This window comes from Scyliorhinus torazame, chromosome 14 (genome assembly GCF_047496885.1).
Source record: "Scyliorhinus torazame isolate Kashiwa2021f chromosome 14, sScyTor2.1, whole genome shotgun sequence".
NCBI lineage: Eukaryota > Metazoa > Chordata > Chondrichthyes > Carcharhiniformes > Scyliorhinidae > Scyliorhinus > Scyliorhinus torazame.
The window spans coordinates 1,586,282-1,610,553 of NC_092720.1; the positions used below are offsets into that span (position 1 = coordinate 1,586,282).

Sequence of the window (24,272 nt, forward strand, 5' to 3'; positions counted from 1 at the left end):
GCAATGTCCCTACTTTTATCCTCTATCCCATTAGCAATGAATGCCAAAATTCCATCGGCCTTTCTCATTACCTGCTGCATCTGCAGACTAACTTTCTGCGATTCACGCACGAGGACACCCAGGTCCCTCTGCACCGACGCATTTTGACATTTCTCTCCATTTAGATAAAGGGGGTAATTCTCGGGGGCTGCTAGCCCAGGCGGGATTCTCGGTGGCCCATTGAATCTGGGATGAGATTTGAGCCAGGCACTAAACCCACTGTGATTCGCCCGGCCAAGTCCTGCTGGCAAAATCAGGTTCGTGCCCAGAGAGGGTGAGAACGTGATCCAAACTAATTCATTTGAACGTAATGAGCGATTTTGAAGCAGAATGGTCCTCCCCCCCCCCACCCCCCCACCCGGAATTCACTACTGGTCCCTAAAAGCAGAGAGGCTCCCCCCCACCCGGAATTCACTACTAGTCCCTAAAAGCAGAGAGGCCACCATGGACACTAAGGAGGTGAGTACCCTCTCAACACTCACCTCCAGGGTGCCAAGGGGAGTCCTTCAGGGAGGTAGAAGTCGGGGGAGCTCGGGCTGGCTCAGGTCAGGGGTCTTTCCTGGGATGGGAAAACTTCCCTTTGTAGTTTTGAAAATCAAGAAAGTCTTTCAACGTGTCAAAAAAAAAACGTGGTTAGAAACACCACCTAGTCAAAAGAGAAAGCACTTCACAGTTAATGGACAGTGAAGAGCTATAAAAACAAGAATAGCTCATACTTCCTATGAAATAACCTGGTCGCCGTCAATCAAGAGGCTTGTAAAAGGTAACGGATCTTGGAATTCAATGTAAACAATGTAGTTCATAGCTTTTAGGCTGCTCAGTAAGTTCAGAGGCTTGAAAAAGTTAAAGGGGAATGGAATTGAATGTGAGAAAAAGCACTTCAAAAGCATCAAAGGGAAAACCTTTACCTTCATCTGACAGATCATTGAACTTGACATGCTGGGAGATATCAAAGTATTCCAACAACTCAGGGGGAAGATGTTGAACAACAACTTCACATGCTGAAATAGAGTTTTCTGATTTTCAAAGCTACAGAAGAAAAGCCTGCCACCCGACCCCCATCCTGGGAAAGACCCCCCACCTGAGCCCCTCCAACATGGCCGAGCACCCCTCACCCCCAACTCCTGAACAATCCCCTCCACACCCTGGGGGTAAGTGTAGAGAGGGTACTCAGCAACTTGCATTGCCTCCGATTCCACACAGTCAGCTTGAGGCTGCCAAGGGCCGGTCCTGAAGGAGGCAGAGGCCTGAATGGGGATCCTGAAGGGTCATTTGGCACATGTTATTTGGTGGGGGGAGGGCTTACCAGTAATTGTGGGGGTGGGGCTTGTAGAGACTGATGGGGGACCTTTCCAGTGATTCGGGGAAGGGCCTTGCCAGTAATTTGGGGGGGGGGGGGGGGGGGCGGCAGACTTACCAGTAATTCATAGGGGGGTGGGGAGGACCTTGTCAGTGATTCGGGGGAGGGGCTTTGCCAGTGATTCGGGGGAGGGGCCTTGCCAGTGATTCCATTGCAGGTAAGTACCTGGACATCAGGTGCGAGGCCCTCTCGGTGTTGTTGAAGGGGGTATAGGTCCATTCCTCACTCCTGCGCTGTGGCGATTTTGAGCCATTTTCCACTTCATGTGGTTATCAAAAATGGATCCTGATCAAAGGGCGTGATGTACAAACCTTAAACTGTATTGAAGCACCTCAGAGTGAAACCAGATCTAGTAGCAAACTTAAATATCAGTGCACCTTTTATAATGACCATCCTGCGCTGTCTGTATTGTGTCTTTGACGGTATTGAAGCTCCTCAGAGACAACATGATGTGGGCAGAGGACCTGAATATTACTGTACTTTGTGTACTCGCCATGTTCACGTTTGCCTTCATTGGCCGGGGCATTGAGTATAAGAATTGGCAAGTCACGTTGCAGCTGTATAGAACCTTAGTTAGGCCACCGGAGTATAGTGTTCAATTCTGGTCGCCACACTACCAGAAGGATGTGGAGGCTTTAGAGAGGGTGCAGAAGAGATTTACCAGGATGTTGCCTGGTATGGAGGGCATTAGCTATGAGGAGCGGTTGAATAAACTCGGTTTGTTCTCACTGGAACGACGGAGGTTGAGGGGAGACCTGATAGAGGTATACAAAATTATGAGGGGCATAGACAGAGTGGATAGTCAGAGGCTTTTTCCCAGGGTAGAGGGGTCAATTACTAGGGGGCATAGGTTTAAGGTGAGAGGGGCAAGGTTTAGAGGAGATGTATGAGGTAAGTTTTTTACGCAGAGGGTAGTGGGTGCCTGGAACTCACTACCGGAGGAGGTGGTGGAAGCAGGGACGATAGTGACATTTAAGGGGCAGCTTGACAAATACATGAATAGGATGGGAATAGAGGGATACGGACCCAGGAAGTGTAGAAGATTGTAGTTTAGTCGGGCAGCATGGTCGGCGCAGGTTTGGAGGGCCGAAGGGCCTGTTCCTGTGCTGTACATTTCTTTGTTCTTTGTTCATTGAGATATTTTATGAATAAGGTGTATTTGGAGTTATGGAGCGAGTAGCTGAATGGTTATAAACACAGACCAGAGAGTCAGGTTTAAATGTGGCAGCTACTCAGCTTCGTAAACGGAGAGAGGGGATGTCCCACAACAATCGCTGCTTGATCGACTATTTTACATTCGTGATTGAAAATCAGAAGTACAATATCAAAATTCTGTTCCTCCTGTCAAAGTGGCTAACTTCACATTTATCCACGTTATGCTGTACCTGACCTGCTGTACCTGACCTGCTGTACCTGCCCTGCTGTACCTGACCTGCTGTACCTGACCTGCTGTACCTGCCCTGCTGTACCTGCCCTGCTGTACCTGACCTGCTGTACCTGACCTGCTGTACCTGACCTGCTGTACCTGACCTGCTGTACCTGACATGCTGTACCTGCCCTGCTGTACCTGCCCTGCTGTACCTGACCTGCTGTACCTGACCTGCTGTACCTGACCTGCTGTACCTGACATGCTGTACCTGACATGCTGTACCTGACCTGCTGTACCTGACCTGCTGTACCTGACCTGCTGTACCTGACCTGCTGTACCTGCCCTGCTGTACCTGACATGCTGTACCTGCCCTGCTGTACCTGACCTGCTGTACCTGACCTGCTGTACCTGACCTGCTGTACCTGACATGCTGTACCTGACATGCTGTACCTGACATGCTGTACCTGACCTGCTGTACCTGACCTGCTGTACCTGCCCTGCTGTACCTGACCTGCTGTACCTGACATGCTGTACCTGACATGCTGTACCTGACATGCTGTACCTGACCTGCTGTACCTGCCCTGCTGTACCTGACATGCTGTACCTGACATGCTGTACCTGCCCTGCTGTACCTGACCTGCTGTACCTGACCTGCTGTACCTGACCTGCTGTACCTGACCTGCTGTACCTGCCCTGCTGTACCTGCCCTGCTGTACCTGACATGTGTCTGCCCGCACACTCAACCTGTTTAAATCACCTGAGAACCATCAAATTCCACAATGCAGAAGGAGGTCATTCAGCCCACCGAGTCTGCACCAACCCTCTCAAACAGCAGCTTACCTTCGCAAGCCCGCTGCCATGCCCTATCCCCGTAACCCCCAAACCCACATCCTGAACACTAAGGGGCAATTTACCATGTCCCACCCAGCTAACCCGCACATCTTTGGACCATGGGAGGAAACCGGAGCACCCGGAGAAAACCCACACAGACACAGGGAGAAAATGCAAACCCCACAAAGAAGCCCCCCCCCCCGGGGGTCAGAGTTGAACCTGGGTCCCCGGCGCTGTGAGGCAGCAGTGCTAACCACTGTGCCGCCCACTTTGAAATCTCTCAACATCACTCTTCACTCAGATGGTGGTGAATCTTTGGAATTCTCCGTTCCAGACACTATGGAAGCTCAATCATTGAGCAGGTTCAAGATAGAAATCAATATATTTCTGGAAACTAATGATATCGGGGGATGTGTGGGTAGTGCAGGAAAGCAGCGCGGAGATAAATAATCATCATGGTGGAATTGAATGGTGCAGCAGGTTCGATGGGCTGAATGGCCAATCCGATTCCTATGTTCATATGGAGAGTAACCATGAGGAGAGTGTTGGGCTGAATGGTCCCTGTACCATCTACATAATGGGGTCCACGGAAGATCAATGTTTGGGACATTATTCTTCATCTTTACCTGTGGGAATCTGGGGAACTGTTTGCGGTTTACAGAGTTCACACAAACACAGGATCAACACAAAGAGCTTCAGTAACAAAAATCGGTTGCAGACAGATCTGGACATGATAAGAAAATGCGACTAAATGTGAAAGACCTTGCTCAATGCAGATCAATGTAATGTTATGGAGATGGGTGAGGGAAACAGCTGCAGAAGGCGGAGGGTATTTGGTAGGTAGGTCATTTGCTAAAGTCCATAAGGGCTGTCGGTATCTCTCTATATTAGAGAAGGACGATTGGTTAAATAGCTTGTGGGTCTCCATTGTACGTCAAGCAAGGTGCAAGGCAAGGAGGCACATCTCAGGCCTACCTCAGCTGGAATGGGAATTGAACCTATGCTGTTTGGTGTTATTACGAACCACGCATTAGCCATCTAGCCAACTGGCCCCCTGGCATGGGGCATTCTTGTTGATAAATCAATGAAGGTCCATGGCCAGTCCCTTGAGGTCATCGACAAACAGTGTCCGGATATATTGCCAATTACAAAACAAGGTGAACCAATTCCATCACCGTGCATCGTCTTGTTGGGCTTCAGCTAGAATACCGGGTCCAGTTTTGATCTCTTCTGATTGAGGATGATTTAGAATCCCTGAAGATTCAGAAAGGGCCGATAATATTGACACTGGTTTTAACTGTCCTTAGTTACCAGAGTGGTCTTCAAAAACTGGGGCTTCTGACTCTAAATGGACAGACTTTGAGGATTGTTGATCAGGTCCATGAAGTCAGTATAATAGTGAGGTGTTCAGGAAAACCAGAGGACACAAGAATACATTGCACAGTGGAGAACAAGGTTAGATGTTGGAAGGTGCTGCTTTGGGCTGAGTGTTGATGACTGGTTTATTCAGTTAGTGCAGAATCCCTGCCAACATTGGACTGAAATCTGGACGAGTTCCTCGATTGGTAATTGAGGATGTATTTCCCAGTCACTGTGATCTCCCGGCGCTCCTTTCATTTCCTTCAGGGTGAGGAAGGAATTTCCCAGAATGCTTTCCTAAATTACCAACACGAACATCAACATCACTGGCATCAACTTTGGCATCACCAACATTATCAACACCTTCAACTTTGACACCAGCTGCATTTTTATTGACAGTATCACATGCGTCAAAATCATTAAAATAAACGTCATTATCATTGACACGCTCACTTCAACATTGGCTTGAATAACATCAAGAACATACACAATTTGTGGAGCACTCTTAAATATCAAAAGACTTGAAAAGAATTCAACGAGCCCAGTAATAACTTGGGGTAAAATATAAGAGTTGGTTGAGGGGAAGATGTGAAAGAATTGGATGAGGAAGCAGTTTGGGGAAGCAGCAAGCAGGCTGATGGAACTGAGAACTGAGATTCAGATAAAGATCTGGAGAGACAGAAGAATGCAGTGAGGGCCCAGAGGGGTTTGAAAATGAGGATGCAGGTTCTGAAGTGGAATAATTCGGATCAGGAATTGGGACTGCGCCAGGCAAAAGGTCAACTGGAGAAGGTCACCATCCACCGGAGTTGATCTCACTGCTGAGTGACCATCACTTGCCCGCTGACTGCCCCATTGTCAGTTTCTGAAGCTTATGGCCACCACCTAGTTCCAGAGAACATGGAGGCAATGGTCAGTTCACAGATATCCAGCCTCTGGGAGTGCAGATCCAGGCCGTCAATTGTGACAGGATCTTTTCCAAGTTTCAGGTGTTGAGGTTGGGTTAGAGAGCAGAGCCTTCAGAGCTGGACTGCTGTATCTTGCAGAACTGTGTGTGACAGTGTGACTGTGTGACAGTGTCTGTGTGCGTGTGTAAGTACATGAGGCTGTGTATGTGTGTGTGTAAGTATGTGTGTCAGTGTGCGAGCGTGAGTCTGCGTGCCTGTGCCTGTGTGCGTGCGTGTGCATCTGCGGTGTGTGCCTGCGTGCATGTGTGTGCCCGCGTGCGTGTGCACAGCTGTCTGTGCGTGTGTGTCCAGATGATGCTGGAGTCATGTTCAGTTTCTTGAACATTGCAGGAAGATGAGGCCAATTTGCTGCCACTCGGTGTGCAGGATGGAATCCCCAGAAACAGCACAACCGTCAGCGGGAGGAACATACACACACAGATACACTTACTTACACACACCCACACTTACACACACCCACACTTACACACACCCACACTTACACACACCCACACACTTACACCCACACTTACTTACAAATGCACACACCCACACTTACTTACACACACACACACCCACACTTACACACACACTTACTTACACACCTAGCCACACTTACTTACACATGCTCACACCCACACACACACACACCCAAACTTAAACACACACCCCCACACTTACACACACACACTTACTTACACACCCACCCACACTTACTTACACATGCTCACACCCACACTTACACACACACACACCCACACTTATTTACTTACACACACACCCACACTTACACCCACACTTACTTACACACACACACCCAAACTTACACACACCCACACACTTACACCCACGCTTACTTACAAATGCACACACCCACACTTACTTACACACACACACACCCACACTTACACACACACTTACTTACACACCTAGCCACACTTACTTACACATGCTCACACCCACCCACACACACACCCAAACTTAAACACACACCCCCACACTTACACACACACACTTACTTACACACCCACCCACACTTACTTACACATGCTCACACCCACACTTACACACACACACACCCACACTTATTTACTTACACACACACCCACACTTACACCCACACTTACTTACACACACACACCCAAACTTACACACACCCACACACTTACACCCACGCTTACTTACAAATGCACACACCCACACTTACTTACACACACACACACCCACACTTACACACACACTTACTTACACACCTAGCCACACTTACTTACACATGCTCACACCCACCCACACACACACCCAAACTTAAACACACACCCCCACACTTACACACACACACTTACTTACACACCCACCCACACTTACTTACACATGCTCACACCCACACTTACACACACACACACCCACACTTATTTACTTACACACACACCCACACTTACACCCACACTTACTTACACACACACACCCAAACTTACACACACCCACACACTTACACCCACACTTACTTACAAATGCACACACCCACACTTACTTACACACACACACACCCACACTTACACACACACTTACTTACACACACACTTACTTACACACACACTTACACAACCCCCCACCCACACTTACTTACACACACCCACCCACACATACACACACTTACACACACACACACACTTACACCCCCCCACCCACACTTACTTACACCCACCCACCCAAACTTACACACCCACACTTACACACCCACACAAACCCACACTTACTTACACACACCCACCCACACTTACTTACACACACACCGCCCACACTTACACACACACGCACTTACACACCCACACTTACACACACACCCACTTACACACAAACACACACACCATTCTTACTTCCACACACAGGCACACACACCCACGCTTACTTACAAACACACACACACACACTTACTTACACATGCACACGGTCACACTTACTTACACACGCACACACCCACACTTACTTACACACGCACACACCCACACTTACTTACACCCACCCTTACTTACACCCACCCACACTTACTTACACACACCCACACTTACTTACTTACACACACCCACTCACACTTACACACACTGACACACCCACACCCACACTTACTTACAACCACCCACACTTACTTACACAGGCACACACCCATCTTACTTACACACACCCACCCACACTTACTTACACCCGCCCACACTTACTTACACACACCCACCCACACTTACTTACACACGCACACACCCACTTACTTACACACACACCCACACTTACTTACACACGCACACACCCACACTTACTTACACACACACACACTTACTTACACCCACCCACACTTACTTACACACACCCACCCACACTTACTTACACACGCACACACCCACTTACTTACACACACACCCACACTTACTTACACACGCACACACCCACACGTACTTACACACACCCACCCACCCTTACGTACACACGCACACACCCACACTTACTTACACACACCCACCCACAATTTCTTACACATGCACACACCCACACTTACTTACACGCTCACACACACTTACTCTCACACACCCACACTTACACACGCACCCACACTTACAGGCACACACACACTTGCACACACACACTTACACACACACACCCATACTTACTTCCACACACACACACACACACTTACACACACACACCCACACTTACTTACACACGCTCACAGCCACACTTACTTACACACACACATCCAATTACATACACACACAAACCCACACTTACTTACACACACACCCCACACACACTTACTTACACATGCACACACCCACACTTACTTACACACACACACACACTTACACACACACCGACACTTACTTACACCCATCTACATTTACTGACACACACACCGACCCACACTTACGTACACATGCACACACCCACACTTACTTACAACCACCCACACTTACTTACACATGCACACACCCACACTTACTTACACACACACACACACTTACACACACACCGACACTTACTTACACCCATCTACATTTACTGACACACACACCGACCCACACTTACGTTCACATGCACACACCCACAGTTACTTACACACACACGCCCACACTTAAGTACACACGCTCACAGCCGCACTTACTTACACACACACTTACGTACACACACACACACCCCACACACACGTACTTACACACCCACCCACACTTACTTACACACACACACACTTACTCTCACACACCCACACTTACACACGCACCCACACTTACAGACACACACACACACTTACACACACACACTTACTTACACACACACACACCCCACACACACGTACTTACACACACACACCCATACTTACTTCCACACACACACACACACTTACACACACCCACCCACACTTACTTACACACGCTCACAGCCACACTTACTTACACACACACATCCACTTACTTACACACACAAACCCACACTTACTTACACACACACACTTACACACTCACCCCACACACACTTACTTACACATGCACACACCCACACTTACACACACACACACACACACTTACACACACCCACACTTACTTACACCCACCCACACACACTTACACCCACACTTACTTACACAGACACCCACACTAACATACACACACACACACACACACACACTTACACACACCCACACTTACTTACACACACACACACTCCACACACATGTACTTACACACCCACCCACACTTACTTACACACGCACACACCCACACTTACTTACACACTCACACACACTTACTCTCACACACCCACACTTACACACGCACCCACACTTACAGACACACACCCACTTACACACACCCACCCACACTTACTTACACACGCTCACAGCCACACTTTCTTACACACACACATCCACACTTACTTACACACACAAACCCACACTTACTTACACACACACACACTTACACACACCCCACACACACGCACACACCCACACTTACTTACACACACTTACACACACCCACACTTACACACACAAACACACCCATACTTACTTCCATACACACACACACTTACTTAAACACGCACACGGTCACACTTACTTACACACGCACACACCCACACTTACTTACACACGCACACACCCACACTTACACACACACCCACACTTACTTACACACGCACACACCCACACACTCACACTTACACCCACACTTACTTACACACACACACCCACACTTACTTACACACACACACACCCACCCACACTTACACACCCACACTTACTTACAACCGCCCACACTTACTTCCACACACACACACTTCCACCCACCCACACTTACTTGCACACGCACACTTACTTACACACGCACACTTACTTACACACAGACACACTTACTTACACACAGACACACTTACTTACACACAGACACACTTACTTACACACACACACTCATACTCGGCCTAGACCCAGAGCTACCAGGCTGAACTCTACACCGAGACCCAGAGGTGTGCGACCATCAACAGAAAGGACCCTGGGGATTACCCATGAAGTCATCGCGCGATGAGAGATGAGGAAAGCTGAAGAGAACGATTGTAACGATGAGAAAAAGACTTGCCCTCAGAGACCTACCGACTGATGTGAATGTCACCTTCCAGCCATGGTTATCACCCGAATCGTCACTGTGGAAGAGGATCAGAACATCGCTGCTGTTGGTGTTGATCGTGTCAGGAGCCTTGTCCCCACAAAAAGGACCAAACTCATTCAATCCGGCTTTAATCTGCAGCACAGAAACACAAAACCCTCAGAGAGGGAGCGAGAAAACAAACCAGGGTCTAGAACCTCATCACCAAATACTAATAAATCACCAAGACGAGGGACTGCAACATCCGTCACGCAGTACTGAGGGAGAGCCACACTGTCAGAGGGTCAGTACTGAGGGAGTGCCACACTGTCAGAGGGTCAGTACTGAGGGAGAGCCGCACTGTCAGAGGGTCAGTACTGAGGAAGTGCTGCACTGTCAGAGGGTCAGTACTGAGGGAGTGCTGCACTGTCAGAGGGTCAGTACTGAGGGAGAGCCGCACTGTCAGAGGGTCAGTACTGAGGGAGTGCCGCACTGTCAGAGGGTCAGTACTGAGGGAGTGCCGCACTGTCAGAGGGTCAGTACTGAGGGTGTGCCACACTGTCAGAGGGTCAGTACTGAGGGAGAGCCGCACTGTCAGAGGGTCAGTACTGAGGGAGTGCCACACTGTCAGAGGGTCAGTCCTGAGCGAGTGCTGCACTGTCAGAGGGTCAGTACTGAGGGAGTGCTGCACTGTCAGAGGGTCAGTACTGAGGGAGTGCCGCACTGTCAGAGGGTCAGTACTGAGGGAGTGCCGCACTGTCAGAGGGTCAGTACTGAGGGAGTGCCACACTGTCAGAGGGTCAGTACTGAGGGAGTGCTGCACTGTCAGAGGGTCAGTACTGAGTGAGTGCTGCACTGTCTGGGGGTCAGTACTGAGGGAGTGCCGCACTGTCAGAGGGTCAGTACTGAAGGAGTGCTGCACTGTCAGAGGGTCAGTACTGAAGGAGTGCAGCACTGTCAGAGGGTCAGTACTGAGGGAGCTCCGCGCTGTCATTGGGTGAGTACTGAGGGAGCTCCGCACTGTCAGAGGGTCAGTACTGAGGGAGTGCTGCACTGTCAGAGGGTCAGTACTGAAGTAGTGCTGCACTGTCAGAGGGTCAGTGCTGAGGGAGCTCCCCACTGTCAGAGGGTCAGTACTGAGTCAGCTCCGAACTGCCAGAGGGTCAGTACTGAGGGCGCTCCGCACTGTCAGAGGGTCAGTACTGAGGGAGATCCCCACTGTCAGAGGGTCAGTACTGAGGGAGATCTGCACTGTCAGAGGGTCAGTACTGAGGGAGTGCCGCACTGTCAGAGGGTCAGTACTGAGGGAGAGCTACACTGTCAGAGGGTCAGTACTGAGGGAGTGCTGCACTGTCAGAGGGTCAGTGCTGAGGGAGTGCTGCACTGTCAGAGGGTCAGTGCTGAGGGAGTGCCGCACTGTCAGAGGATCAGTACTGAGGGAGTGCCGCACTGTCAGAGGGTCAGTACTGAGGGAGTGCTGCACTGTCAGAGGGTCAGTACTGAGGAAGTGCTGCACTGTCAGTGGGTCAGTACTGAGGGAGCTCCGCTCTGTCAGAAGGTCAGTACTGAGGGAGCTCCGAACTGTCAGAGGGTCAGTACTGAGGGAGTGCTGCACTGTCAGAGGGTCAGAACTGAGGGACTGCTGCACTGTCAGAGGATCAGTACTGAGGGAGTGCTGCACTGTCAGAGGGTCAGTACTGAGGGAGTGCTGCACTGTCAGAGGGTCAGTACTGAGGAAGTGCTGCACTGTCAGTGGGTCAGTACTGAGGGAGCTCCGCTCTGTCAGAAGGTCAGTACTGAGGGAGCTCCGAACTGTCAGAGGGTCAGTACTGAGGGAGTGCTGCACTGTCAGAGGGTCAGTACTGAGGGAGTGCTACACTGTCAGAGGGTCAGTACTGAGGGAGTGCCGCATTGTCAGTGGGTCAGTACTGAGGGAGCTCCGCACTGTCAGAGGGTCAGTACTGAGGGAGTGCTGCACTGTCAGAGGGTCAGTACTGAGGAAGTGCTGCACTGTCAGTGGGTCAGTACTGAGGGAGCTCCGCTCTGTCAGAAGGTCAGTACTGAGGGAGCTCCGAACTGTCAGAGGGTCAGTACTGAGGGAGTGCTGCACTGTCAGAGGGTCAGAACTGAGGGACTGCTGCACTGTCAGAGGATCAGTACTGAGGGAGTGCTGCACTGTCAGAGGGTCAGTACTGAGGGAGTGCTGCACTGTCAGAGGGTCAGTACTGAGGAAGTGCTGCACTGTCAGTGGGTCAGTACTGAGGGAGCTCCGCTCTGTCAGAAGGTCAGTACTGAGGGAGCTCCGAACTGTCAGAGGGTCAGTACTGAGGGAGTGCTGCACTGTCAGAGGGTCAGTACTGAGGGAGTGCTACACTGTCAGAGGGTCAGTACTGAGGGAGTGCCGCATTGTCAGTGGGTCAGTACTGAGGGAGCTCCGCACTGTCAGAGGGTCAGTACTGAGGGAGTGCTGCACTGTCAGAGAGTCAGTACTGAGGGAGTGCCGCACTGTCAGAGGATCAGTACTGAGGGAGTGCTGCACAGTCAGAGGGTCAGTGCTGAGGGAGTGCCGCACTGTCAGAGGGTCAGTACTGAGGGAGTGCCGCACTGTCGGAGGGTCGGCACTGATGGAGTGCCGCACTGTCAGAGGGTCGGTACTGAGGGAGAGCTGCATTGTCAGAGGGTCTGTACTGAGGGAGTGCTGCACTGTCAGAGGGTCTGTACTGAGGGAGTGCTGAACTGTCAGAGGGTCAGTACTGAGGTAGTGCCACATTGTCAGAGGGTCAGTACTGAGGGAGTGCTGCATTGTGAGAGGGTCTGTACTGAGGGAGTGCTGCACTGTCAGAGGGTCAGTGCTGAGGGAGTGCCGCACTGTCAGAGGGTCAGTACTGAGGGAGAGCTGCATTGTAAAAGGGTCTGTACTGAGGGAGTGCTGCACTGTCAGAGGGTCTGTACTGAGGGAGTGCTGCACTGTCAGAGGGTCTGTACTCTGGGAGTGCTGCACTGTCAGCGGGTCAGTACTGAGGTAGTGCTGAACTGTCAGAGGGTGAATACTGAGGGAGTGCTGCACTGTCAGAGGGCCAGTACTGAGGGAGTGCTGCACTGTCAGAGGGTCAGTACTGAGGGAGTGCCACACTGTCAGAGGGTCAGTACTGAGGGAGTTTCGCACTGTCAGAGGGTCAGTACTGAGGGAGAGCTGCACAGTCAGAGGGTCGGTACTGAGGGAGCTCCGCACTGTCAGCGGGTCAGTACTGAGGGAGTGCCGCACTGTCAGAGGGTCAGTGCTGAGGGAGTGCTGCACTGTCAGCGGGTCAGTACTGAGGTAGCGATGAACTGTCAGAGGGTGAATACTGAGGGAGTGCTGCACTGTCAGAGGGTCAGTACTGAGGGAGTGCCGCACTGTCAGAGGGTCAGTACTGAGGGAGTGCCGCACTGTCAGAGGGTCAGTACTGAGGGAGTGCTGCACTGTGGGAGGGTCAGTACTGAGGGAGTGCCGCACTGTGGGAGGGTCAGTACTGAGGGTGTGCTCCATTAATATAACAAAGGACTTCAATTCATGTTAATCCCAGACGCAGTTGAGATGATAATTGACGCCTTTCTGAGATGTAACATGTTTCTGGGCAGAGACTATGCTGCTCACCTGTAGATAATCATAGGGGCAGGGAACATCTGGGTGGTCTTCGAGATCAAATATCTCAGCAAACGCCAAAGAAATGGTGAAGCCTTCCTCCAGTTCAATCCGATACAGACAGTCGGTGCTTTTGGGATATGGATTGGGATAGTCTGGGCTGCTGATGACTCCGGACTTTTCCGTGAACACGTTGTCATTGCACTCAACTTGGGAGAAATGAAAACAAGCAATTTGTCAAAAGTGGTTTTGCAGCAACAGCAAGGAAAGCACAAATTTACACACACTGCGGAAATCCGAAATCTGCTGGTGACACAAAACTGGGAAATGGATGAAAAAGTGAGGGTGATTGTCACTACCTCGAGGGAGGTGCAGACAGCGTTGTGACACAGAGAGACAAACTGCAGGTGAAAGTGAGCAGAGAGAATGATTTGGAAAATGATGAACGAGGAGTAGCTTTGTGAAGAAAATTGTATTTTATAAATCCCTGCTTTAACCTCCTTTGGGATATTCGACTCAATCTGGGCTCCCGACGTTAGCAGAGATACGCTATCAGCGAGTTGTTGTGATCGGCAAAGGGCTGCCGGAAAAGCCGGAGGAAGCAGATTCAATAAGAACTTTCCCAAGGAGGCGAGTTCAATATTGAAAGAGGTTCCCAAGCTGGAGTGAGGGAGTGAGATTAACTCGATACCTAGTCCCATAATCATGGGCTGAATATTATCGGATGTGCTGTAATTTCGCGCCACATAATTACGCACAGCAGTGTAAGTAAGTGTGCATGGTTAGTGTACACTGAGTCGGGTCACTTATAGTGAGTGTACACAGTCAGTGAGTGAGTGTACAGTCAGTGAGAGAGTGAGTGTACACAGTCAGTGAGAGAGTGAGTGTACACAGACAGCAAGAGAGTGAGTGCACACAGTCAGTGAGAGAGTGAGTGTACACAGTCAGTGAGAGAGTGTACACAGACAGTGAGAGAGTGAATGTACACAGTCAGTGAGAGAGTGAGTGCACACAGTCAGTGAGAGAGTGAGTGCACACAGTCAGGGAGTGTGAGTGTACACAGTCAGTGAGAGAGTGAGTGCACACAGTCAGTGAGAGAGTGAGTGCACACAGTCAGTGAGAGAGTGAGTGCACACAGTCAGTGAGAGAGTGAGTGTACACACTCAGTGAGAGAGTGAGTGTACACAGACAGTGAGAGAGTGAGTGCACACAGTCAGTGAGAGAGTGAGTGCACACAGTCAGTGAGAGAGTGAGTGTACACGGTCAGTGAGAGAGTGAGTGTACACGGTCAGTGAGAGAGTGAGTATACACAGTCAGTGAGAGAGTGTACAGTCAGTGAGAGAGTGAGTGCACACAGTCAGTGAGAGAGTGAGTGTACACGGTCAGTGAGAGAGTGAGTATACACAGTCAGTGAGAGAGTGAGTGTACACAGTCAGTGAGAGAGTGAATGTACACAGTCAGTGGGAGAGTGAGTGTACACAGTCAGTGAGAGAGTGAGTGTACACAGTCAGTGAGAGAGTGAATGTACACAGTCAGTGGGAGAGTGAGCGTACACAGTCAGTGAGAGAGTGAGTGTACACAGTCAGTGGGAGAGTGAGCGTATACAGTCAGTGAGAGAGTGAGTGTACACAGTCAGTGAGAGAGTGAGTGTACACACTCAGTGAGAGAGTGAGTGTACACACTCAGTGAGAGAGTGAGTGTACACAGTCAGGGAGTGTGAGTGTACACAGTCAGTGAGAGAGTGAGTGTACACAGTCAGTGAGAGAGTGAGTGTACACAGTCAGTGAGAGTGTGAGTGTACACAGTCTGTGAGTGAGTGAGTGTACACATTCAGTGAGAGAGTGAGTGTACACAGTCAGTGAGAGAGTGAGTGTACACAGTCAGTGAGAGAGTGAGTGTACACAGTCAGTGAGAGCGTGAGTGTACACATTCAGTGAGAGAGTGAGTGTACACAGTCAGTGAGAGAGTGAGTGTACACAGTCGGTGAGAGAGTGAGTGTACACAGTCAGTGAGAGAGTGAGTGTACACAGTCAGTGAGAGAGTGAGTGTACACAGACAGTGAGAGAGTGAGTGTACACAGATAGTGAGAGAGTGAGTGTACACAGACAGTGAGAGAGTGAATGTACAGTCAGTGGGAGAGTGAGTGTACACAGTCAGTGAGAAATTGAGTGTACACAGTCAGTGAGAGACTGAGTGTACACAGACAGTGAGAGAGTGAGTATACACAGTTAGTGAGTGAGTGAATGTACACAGTCAGTGGGAGAGTGAGTGTACACAGTCAGGGAGTGTGAGTGTACACAGTCAGTGAGAGAGTGGGTGTACACAGTCAGTGAGAGAGTGAGTGTACACAGTCAGTGAGAGAGTGAGTATACACAGTCAGTGAGAGAGTGAGTATACACAGTCAGTGAGAGAGTGAGTGTCCACAGTCAGTGAGAGAGTGAATGTACACAGTCAGTGAGAAAGTGAGTGTACACAGTCAGTGAGAGAGTGAGTATACACAGTCAGTGAGAGAGTGAATGTACACAGACAGTGAGAGAGTGAGCGTACATAGTCAGTGAGAGAGTGAGTGTACAGACAATGAGAGAGTGAGTGTACACAGTCAGTGAGTGAGTGAGTGTACACAGTCTGTGAGAGTGAGTGTACACAGACAGTGAGTGAGTGAGTGTACACAGTCAGTGAGAGAGTAAGTGTACACAGTCAGTGAGAGAGTGAGTGTACACAGACAGTGAGAGAGTGAGTGTACACCGTCAGTGAGAGAGTGAGCGTACACAGTCAGTGAGAGAGTGAGTGTACACAGACAGTGAGAGAGTGAGTGTACACAGTCTGTGAGAGTGAGTGTACACAGACAGTGAGTGAGCGTACACAGTCAGTGAGAGAGTGAGTGTACACAGACAGTGAGAGAGTGAGTGTACACAGTCAGTGAGAGAGAGTGTACACAGTCAGTGAGAGAGTGAGTGTACACAGTCAGTGAGAGAGTGAGTGTACACAATCAGTGAGAGAGTGAGTGAACACAGACAGTGAGAGAGTGAGTGTACACAGTCAGTGAGAGAGTGAGTGTACACAGACAGTGAGAGAGTGAGTGTACACAGACAGTGAGAGAGTGAGTGTACACAGTCAGTGAGAGAGTGAGTGTACACAGTCAGTGAGAGAGTGTACACAGTCAGTGAGAGAGTGGTGTACACAGACAGTGAGAGAGTGAGTGTTCACAGTCAGTGAGAGAGTGGTGTACACAGACAGTGAGAGAGTGAGTCTACACAGTCAGTGAGAGAGTGAGTGTACACAGTCAGTGTGAGAGTGAGTGTACACAGACAGTGAGAGAGTGGTGTACACAGACAGTGAGAGAGTGAGTCTACACAGTCAGTGAGAGGGTGAGTGTACACAGTCAGTGTGAGAGTGAGTGTACACAGACAGTGAGAGAGTGAGTGTACACAGACAGTGAGAGAGTGAGTGTACACAGACAGTGAGAGAGTGAGTGTACACAGACAGTGAGAGAGTGAGTGTACACAGTCAGTGAGAGAGTGAGTGTACACAATCAGTGAGAGAGTGAGTGTACACAATCAGTGAGAGAGTGAGTGTACACAGTCAGTGAGAGAGTGAGTGTACACAGTCAGTGAGAGAGTGAGTGTACACAATCAGTGAGAGAGTGAGTGTACACAGTCAGTGAGAGAGTGAGTGTACACAGTCAGTGAGAGAGTGAGCGTACACAGACAGTGAGAGAGTGAGTGTACACAGTCAGTGAGAGAGTGAGTGTACACAGTCAGTGAGAGAGTGAGTGTACACAGTCAGTGAGAGAGTGAGTGTACACAGTCAGTGAGAGAGTGAGTGTACACAGTCAGTGAGAGAGTGAGTGTACACAGACAGTGAGAGAGTGAGTGTACAATCAGTGAGAGAGTGAGTGTACACAGTCAGTGAGAGAGTGAGCGTACACAGACAGTGAGAGAGTGAGTGTACACAGTCAGTCAGACAGTGAGTGTACACAGTCAGTGAGAGAGTGAGTGTACAATCAGCGAGAGAGTGAGTGTACACAGTCAGTGAGAGACTGTCACAGTCAGTGGGAGAGTGAGTGTACACAGTCAGTGAGAGAGTGAGTGTACACAGTCAGTGAGACAGTGAGTGTACACAGTCAGTGAGAGAGTAAGTGTACACAGTCAGTGAGAGAGTGAGTGTACACAGACAGTGAGAGAGTGAGTGTACACCGTCAGTGAGAGAGTGAGCGTACACAGTCAGTGAGAGAGTGAGTGTACACAGACAGTGAGTGAGTGAGCGTACACAGTCAGTGAGAGAGTGAGTGTACACAGACAGTGAGAGAGTGAGTGTACACAGTCAGTGAGAGAGAGTGAACACAGTCAGTGAGAGAGTGAGTGTACACAGTCAGTGAGAGAGTGAGTGTACACAATCAGTGAGAGAGTGAGTGTACACAGACAGTGAGAGAGTGAGTGTACACAGTCAGTGAGAGAGTGAGTGTACACAGACAGTGAGAGAGTGAGTGTACACAGACAGTGAGAGAGTGAGTGTACACAGTCAGTGAGAGAGTGAGTGTACACAGTCAGTGAGAGAGTGTACACAGTCAGTGAGAGAGTGGTGTACACAGACAGTGAGAGAGTGAGTGTTCACAGTCAGTGAGAGAGTGAGTGTACACAGTCAGTGAGAGAGTGAGTGTACACAATCAGTGAGAGAGTGAGTGTACACAGTCAGTGAGAGAGTGAGTGTACACAGTCAGTGAGAGAGTGAGTGTACACAATCAGTGAGAGAGTGAGTGTACACAGTCAGTGAGAGAGTGAGTGTACACAGTCAGTGAGAGAGTGAGCGTACACAGACAGTGAGAGAGTGAGTGTACACAGTCAGTGAGAGAGTGAGTGTACACAGTCAGTGAGAGAGTGAGTGTACACAGTCAGTGAGAGAGTGAGTGTACACAGTCAGTGAGAGAGTGAGTGTACACAGTCAGTGAGAGAGTGAGTGTACACAGTCAGTGAGAGAGTGAGTGTACACAGTCAGTGAGAGAGTGAGTGTACACAGTCAGTGAGAGAGTGAGTGTACACAATCAGTGAGAGAGTGAGTGTACACAGTCAATGAGAGAGTGAGTGTACACAGTCAGTGAGAGAGTGAGCGTACACAGACAGTGAGAGAGTGAGTGTACACAGTCAGTGAGAGAGTGAGTGTACACAGTCAGTGAGAGAGTGAGTGTACACAGACAGTGAGAGAGTGAGTGTACACAGTCAGTGAGAGAGTGAGTGTACACAGTCAGTGAGAGAGTGAGTGTACACAGACAGTGAGAGAGTGAGTGTACAATCAGTGAGAGAGTGAGTGTACACAGTCAGTGAGAGAGTGAGCGTACACAGACAGTGAGAGAGTGAGTGTACACAGTCAGTCAGACAGTGAGTGTACACAGTCAGTGAGAGAGTGAGTGTACAATCAGCGAGAGAGTGAGTGTACACAGTCAGTGAGAGAGTGTCACAGTCAGTGAGAGAGTGAGTGTACACAGTCAGTGAGAGAGTGAGTGTACACAGTCAGTGAGAGAGTGAGTGTACACAGTCAGTGAGAGAGTGAGTGTACACAGTCAGTGAGAGAGTGAGTGTACACAGTCAGTGAGAGAGTGAGTGTACACAATCAGTGAGAGAGTGAGTGTACACAGTCAGTGAGAGAGTGAGTGTACACAGTCAGTGAGAGAGTGAGTGTACACAGTCGGTGAGAGAGTGAGTGTACACAGTCAGTGAGACAGTGAGTGTACACAGTCAGTGAGACAGTGAGTGTACACAGTCAGTGAGAGAGTGAGTGTACACAGTCAGTGAGAGAGTGAGCGTACACAGTCAGTGAGAGAGTGAGTGTACACAATCAGTGAGAGAGTGAGCGTACACAGTCAGTGAGAGAGTGAGTGTACACAGTCAGTGAGAGAGTGAGTGTACACAGTCAGTGAGAGAGTGAGCGTACACAGTCAGTGAGAGAGTGAGTGTACACAGTCAGTGAGACAGTGAGTGTACACATTCAGTGAGACAGTGAGTGTACACAGTCAGTGAGAGAGTGAGTGTACACAGTCAGTGAGAGAGTGAGTGTACACAGTCAGTGAGAGAGTGAGTGTATAATCAGCGAGAGAGTGAGTGTACACAGTCAGTGAGAGAGTGTCACAGTCAGCGAGAGAGTGAGTGTACACAGACAGTGAGAGAGTGAGTGTACACAGACAGTGAGAGAGTGAGTGTACACAGTCAGTGAGAGAGTGTACACAGACAGTGAGAGAGTGAGTGTATAATCAGCGAGAGAGTGAGTGTACACAGTAAAGGAGATTGAGAGTTTAACAATACCTTTGCATGTCCGATTATCCGAGTGTAAAAAGTAGCTAAATCTGCAGGAACAATAATATCCGCCAATGTAATTGTGACAGAAATGGTCACAGACTAAAGCTTCGTCCAGTTTCTCCACACACTCATCGATATCTGAAACAAAATGACAATTAATAATCTCCAATCAAACGAGGCACACTGTCCGTTGAAACATCACTGACCGGGAAACATCACTGACCGGGAAACATCACTGACCGGGAAACATCACTGACCCGGAAACATCACTGACCGGGAAACATCACTGACCGGTGAAACATCACTGACCGGGAAACATCACTGACCCGGAAACATCACTGACCGGGAAACATCACTGACCCGGAAACATCACTGACCGGGAAACATCACTGACCGGGAAACATCACTGACCCGGAAACATCACTGACCGGGAAACATCACTGACCGGGAAACATCACTGACCGGTGATACATCACTGACCCGGAAACATCACTGACCGGGAAACATCACTGACCGGGAAACATCACTGACCCGGAAACATCACTGACCGGGAAACATCACTGACCGGGAAACATCACTGACCGGGAAACATCACTGACCGGGAAACATCACTGACCGGTGAAACATCACTGACCGGGAAACATCACTGACCGGGAAACATCACTGACCGGGAAACATCACTGACCCGGAAACATCACTGACCGGTGAAACATCACTGACCGGGAAACATCACTGACCGGGAAACATCACTGACCGGGAAACATCACTGACCCGGAAACATCACTGACCGGTGAAACATCACTGACCGGGAAACATCACTGACCGGGAAACATCACTGACCCGGAAACATCACTGACCGGGAAACATCACTGACCGGTGATACATCACTGACCGGGAAACATCACTGACCGGGAAACATCACTGACCGGTGATACATCACTGACCCGGAAACATCACTGACCGGGAAACATCACTGACCGGGAAACATCACTGACCGGTGATACATCACTGACCGGTGATACATCACTGACCGGGAAACATCACTGACCGGGAAACATCACTGACCCGGAAACATCACTGACCGGTGAAACATCACTGACCGGGAAACATCACTGACCGGTGATACATCACTGACCGGGAAACATCACTGACCCGGAAACATCACTGACCGGGAAACATCACTGACCCGGAAACATCACTGACCGGTGAAACATCACTGACTGGGAAACATCACTGACCCGGAAACATCACTGACCGGTGAAACATCACTGACCGGGAAACATCACTGACCGGTGATACATCACTGACCGGGAAACATCACTGACCCGGAAACATCACTGACCGGGAAACATCACTGACCCGGAAACATCACTGACCGGTGAAACATCACTGACCGGGAAACATCACTGACCGGGAAACATCACTGACCCGGAAACATCACTGACCGGTGAAACATCACTGACCGGGAAACATCACTGACCGGTGAAACATCACTGACCGGGAAACATCACTGACCGGTGATACATCACTGACCGGGAAACATCACTGACCCGGAAACATCACTGACCGGTGAAACATCACTGACCGGGAAACATCACTGACCGGGAAACATCACTGACCGGTGATACATCACTGTCCGGGAAACATCACTGACCGGTGAAACATCACTGACCGGTGATACATCACTGACCGGGAAACATCACTGACCGGTGATACATCACTGACCGGGAAACATCACTGACCGGGAAACATCACTGACCCGGAAACATCACTGACCGGTGAAACATCACTGACCGGGAAACATCACTGACCGGTGAAACATCACTGACTGGTGATACATCACTGACTGGTGATACATCACTGACCGGGAAACATCACTGACCGGGAAACATCACTGACCCGGAAACATCACTGACCGGGAAACATCACTGACCCGGAAACATCACTGACCGGGAAACATCACTGACCCGGAAACATCACTGACCGGTGATACATCACTGACCCGGAAACATCACTGACCGGGAAACATCACTGACCCGGAAACATCACTGACCGGTGATACATCACTGACCGGGAAACATCACTGACCCGGAAACATCACTGACCGGTGAAACATCACTGACCGGGAAACATCACTGACCGGGAAACATCACTGACCGGGAAACATCACTGACCCGGAAACATCACTGACCGGTGATACATCACTGACCGGGAAACATCACTGACCGGGAAACATCACTGACCGGTGATACATCACTGACCCGGAAACATCACTGACCGGGAAACATCACTGACCGGGAAACATCACTGACCGGTGATACATCACTGACCGGTGATACATCACTGACCGGGAAACATCACTGACCGGGAAACATCACTGACCCGGAAACATCACTGACCGGTGATACATCACTGACCGGTGAAACATCACTGACCGGGAAACATCACTGACCGGTGATACATCACTGACCGGGAAACATCACTGACCCGGAAACATCACTGACCGGGAAACATCACTGACCCGGAAACATCACTGACCGGTGATACATCACTGACCGGTGAAACATCACTGACCGGGAAACATCACTGACCGGTGATACATCACTGACCGGGAAACATCACTGACCCGGAAACATCACTGACCGGTGAAACATCACTGACCGGGAAACATCACTGACCGGGAAACATCACTGACCCGGAAACATCACTGACCGGTGAAACATCACTGACCGGGAAACATCACTGACCGGTGAAACATCACTGACCGGGAAACATCACTGACCGGTGATACATCACTGACCGGGAAACATCACTGACCCGGAAACATCACTGACCGGTGAAACATCACTGACCGGGAAACATCACTGACCGGGAAACATCACTGACCGGTGATACATCACTGTCCGGGAAACATCACTGACCGGTGAAACATCACTGACCGGGAAACATCACTGACCGGTGATACATCACTGACCGGGAAACATCACTGACCGGGAAACATCACTGACCCGGAAACATCACTGACCGGTGAAACATCACTGACCGGGAAACATCACTGACCGGTGAAACATCACTGACTGGTGATACATCACTGACTGGTGATACATCACTGACCGGGAAACATCACTGACCGGGAAACATCACTGACCCGGAAACATCACTGACCGGGAAACATCACTGACCCGGAAACATCACTGACCGGGAAACATCACTGACCCGGAAACATCACTGACCGGTGATACATCACTGACCCGGAAACATCACTGACTGGTGAAACATCACTGACCGGGAAACATCACTGACCCGGAAACATCACTGACCGGTGATACATCACTGACCGGGAAACATCACTGACCCGGAAACATCACTGACCGGGAAACATCACTGACCCGGAAACATCACTGACCGGGAAACATCACTGACCGGGAAACATCACTGACCGGTGAAACATCACTGACCGGTGATACATCACTGACCGGTGATACATCACTGACCGGGAAACATCACTGACCCGGAAACATCACTGACCGGGAAACATCACTGACCGGTGATACATCACTGACCCGGAAACATCACTGACCCGGAAACATCACTGACCCGGAAACATCACTGACCCGGAAACATCACTGACCGGTGATACATCACTGACCCGGAAACATCACTGACCCGGAAACATCACTGACCCGGAAACATCACTGACCGGGAAACATCACTGACCGGGAAACATCACTGACCGGTGATACATCACTGACCGGGAAACATCACTGACCGGGGAAACATCACTGACCCGGAAACATCACTGACTGGTGATACATCACTGACCGGGAAAC

The 24,272-nt window shown here is 49.9% G+C and overlaps 1 protein-coding gene across 3 annotated transcripts in view; it reads right to left on the reverse strand.

The window, feature by feature from the left end:
• masp1 (MBL associated serine protease 1) overlaps positions 1 to 24,272 on the reverse strand; it is a 537,426-nt gene that overhangs the window by 414,739 nt on the left and 98,415 nt on the right. For all 3 annotated transcript variants that reach the window (XM_072473624.1, XM_072473621.1, XM_072473623.1), the window contains exons 4-6: positions 20,449 to 20,580; positions 14,165 to 14,361; positions 10,536 to 10,683 (exon numbers count right to left, since the gene is read on the reverse strand). In XM_072473624.1, the coding sequence (XP_072329725.1) occupies positions 10,536 to 10,683; positions 14,165 to 14,361; positions 20,449 to 20,580 (477 nt within the window). The remainder of the gene's footprint in view (positions 1 to 10,535; positions 10,684 to 14,164; positions 14,362 to 20,448; positions 20,581 to 24,272) is intronic.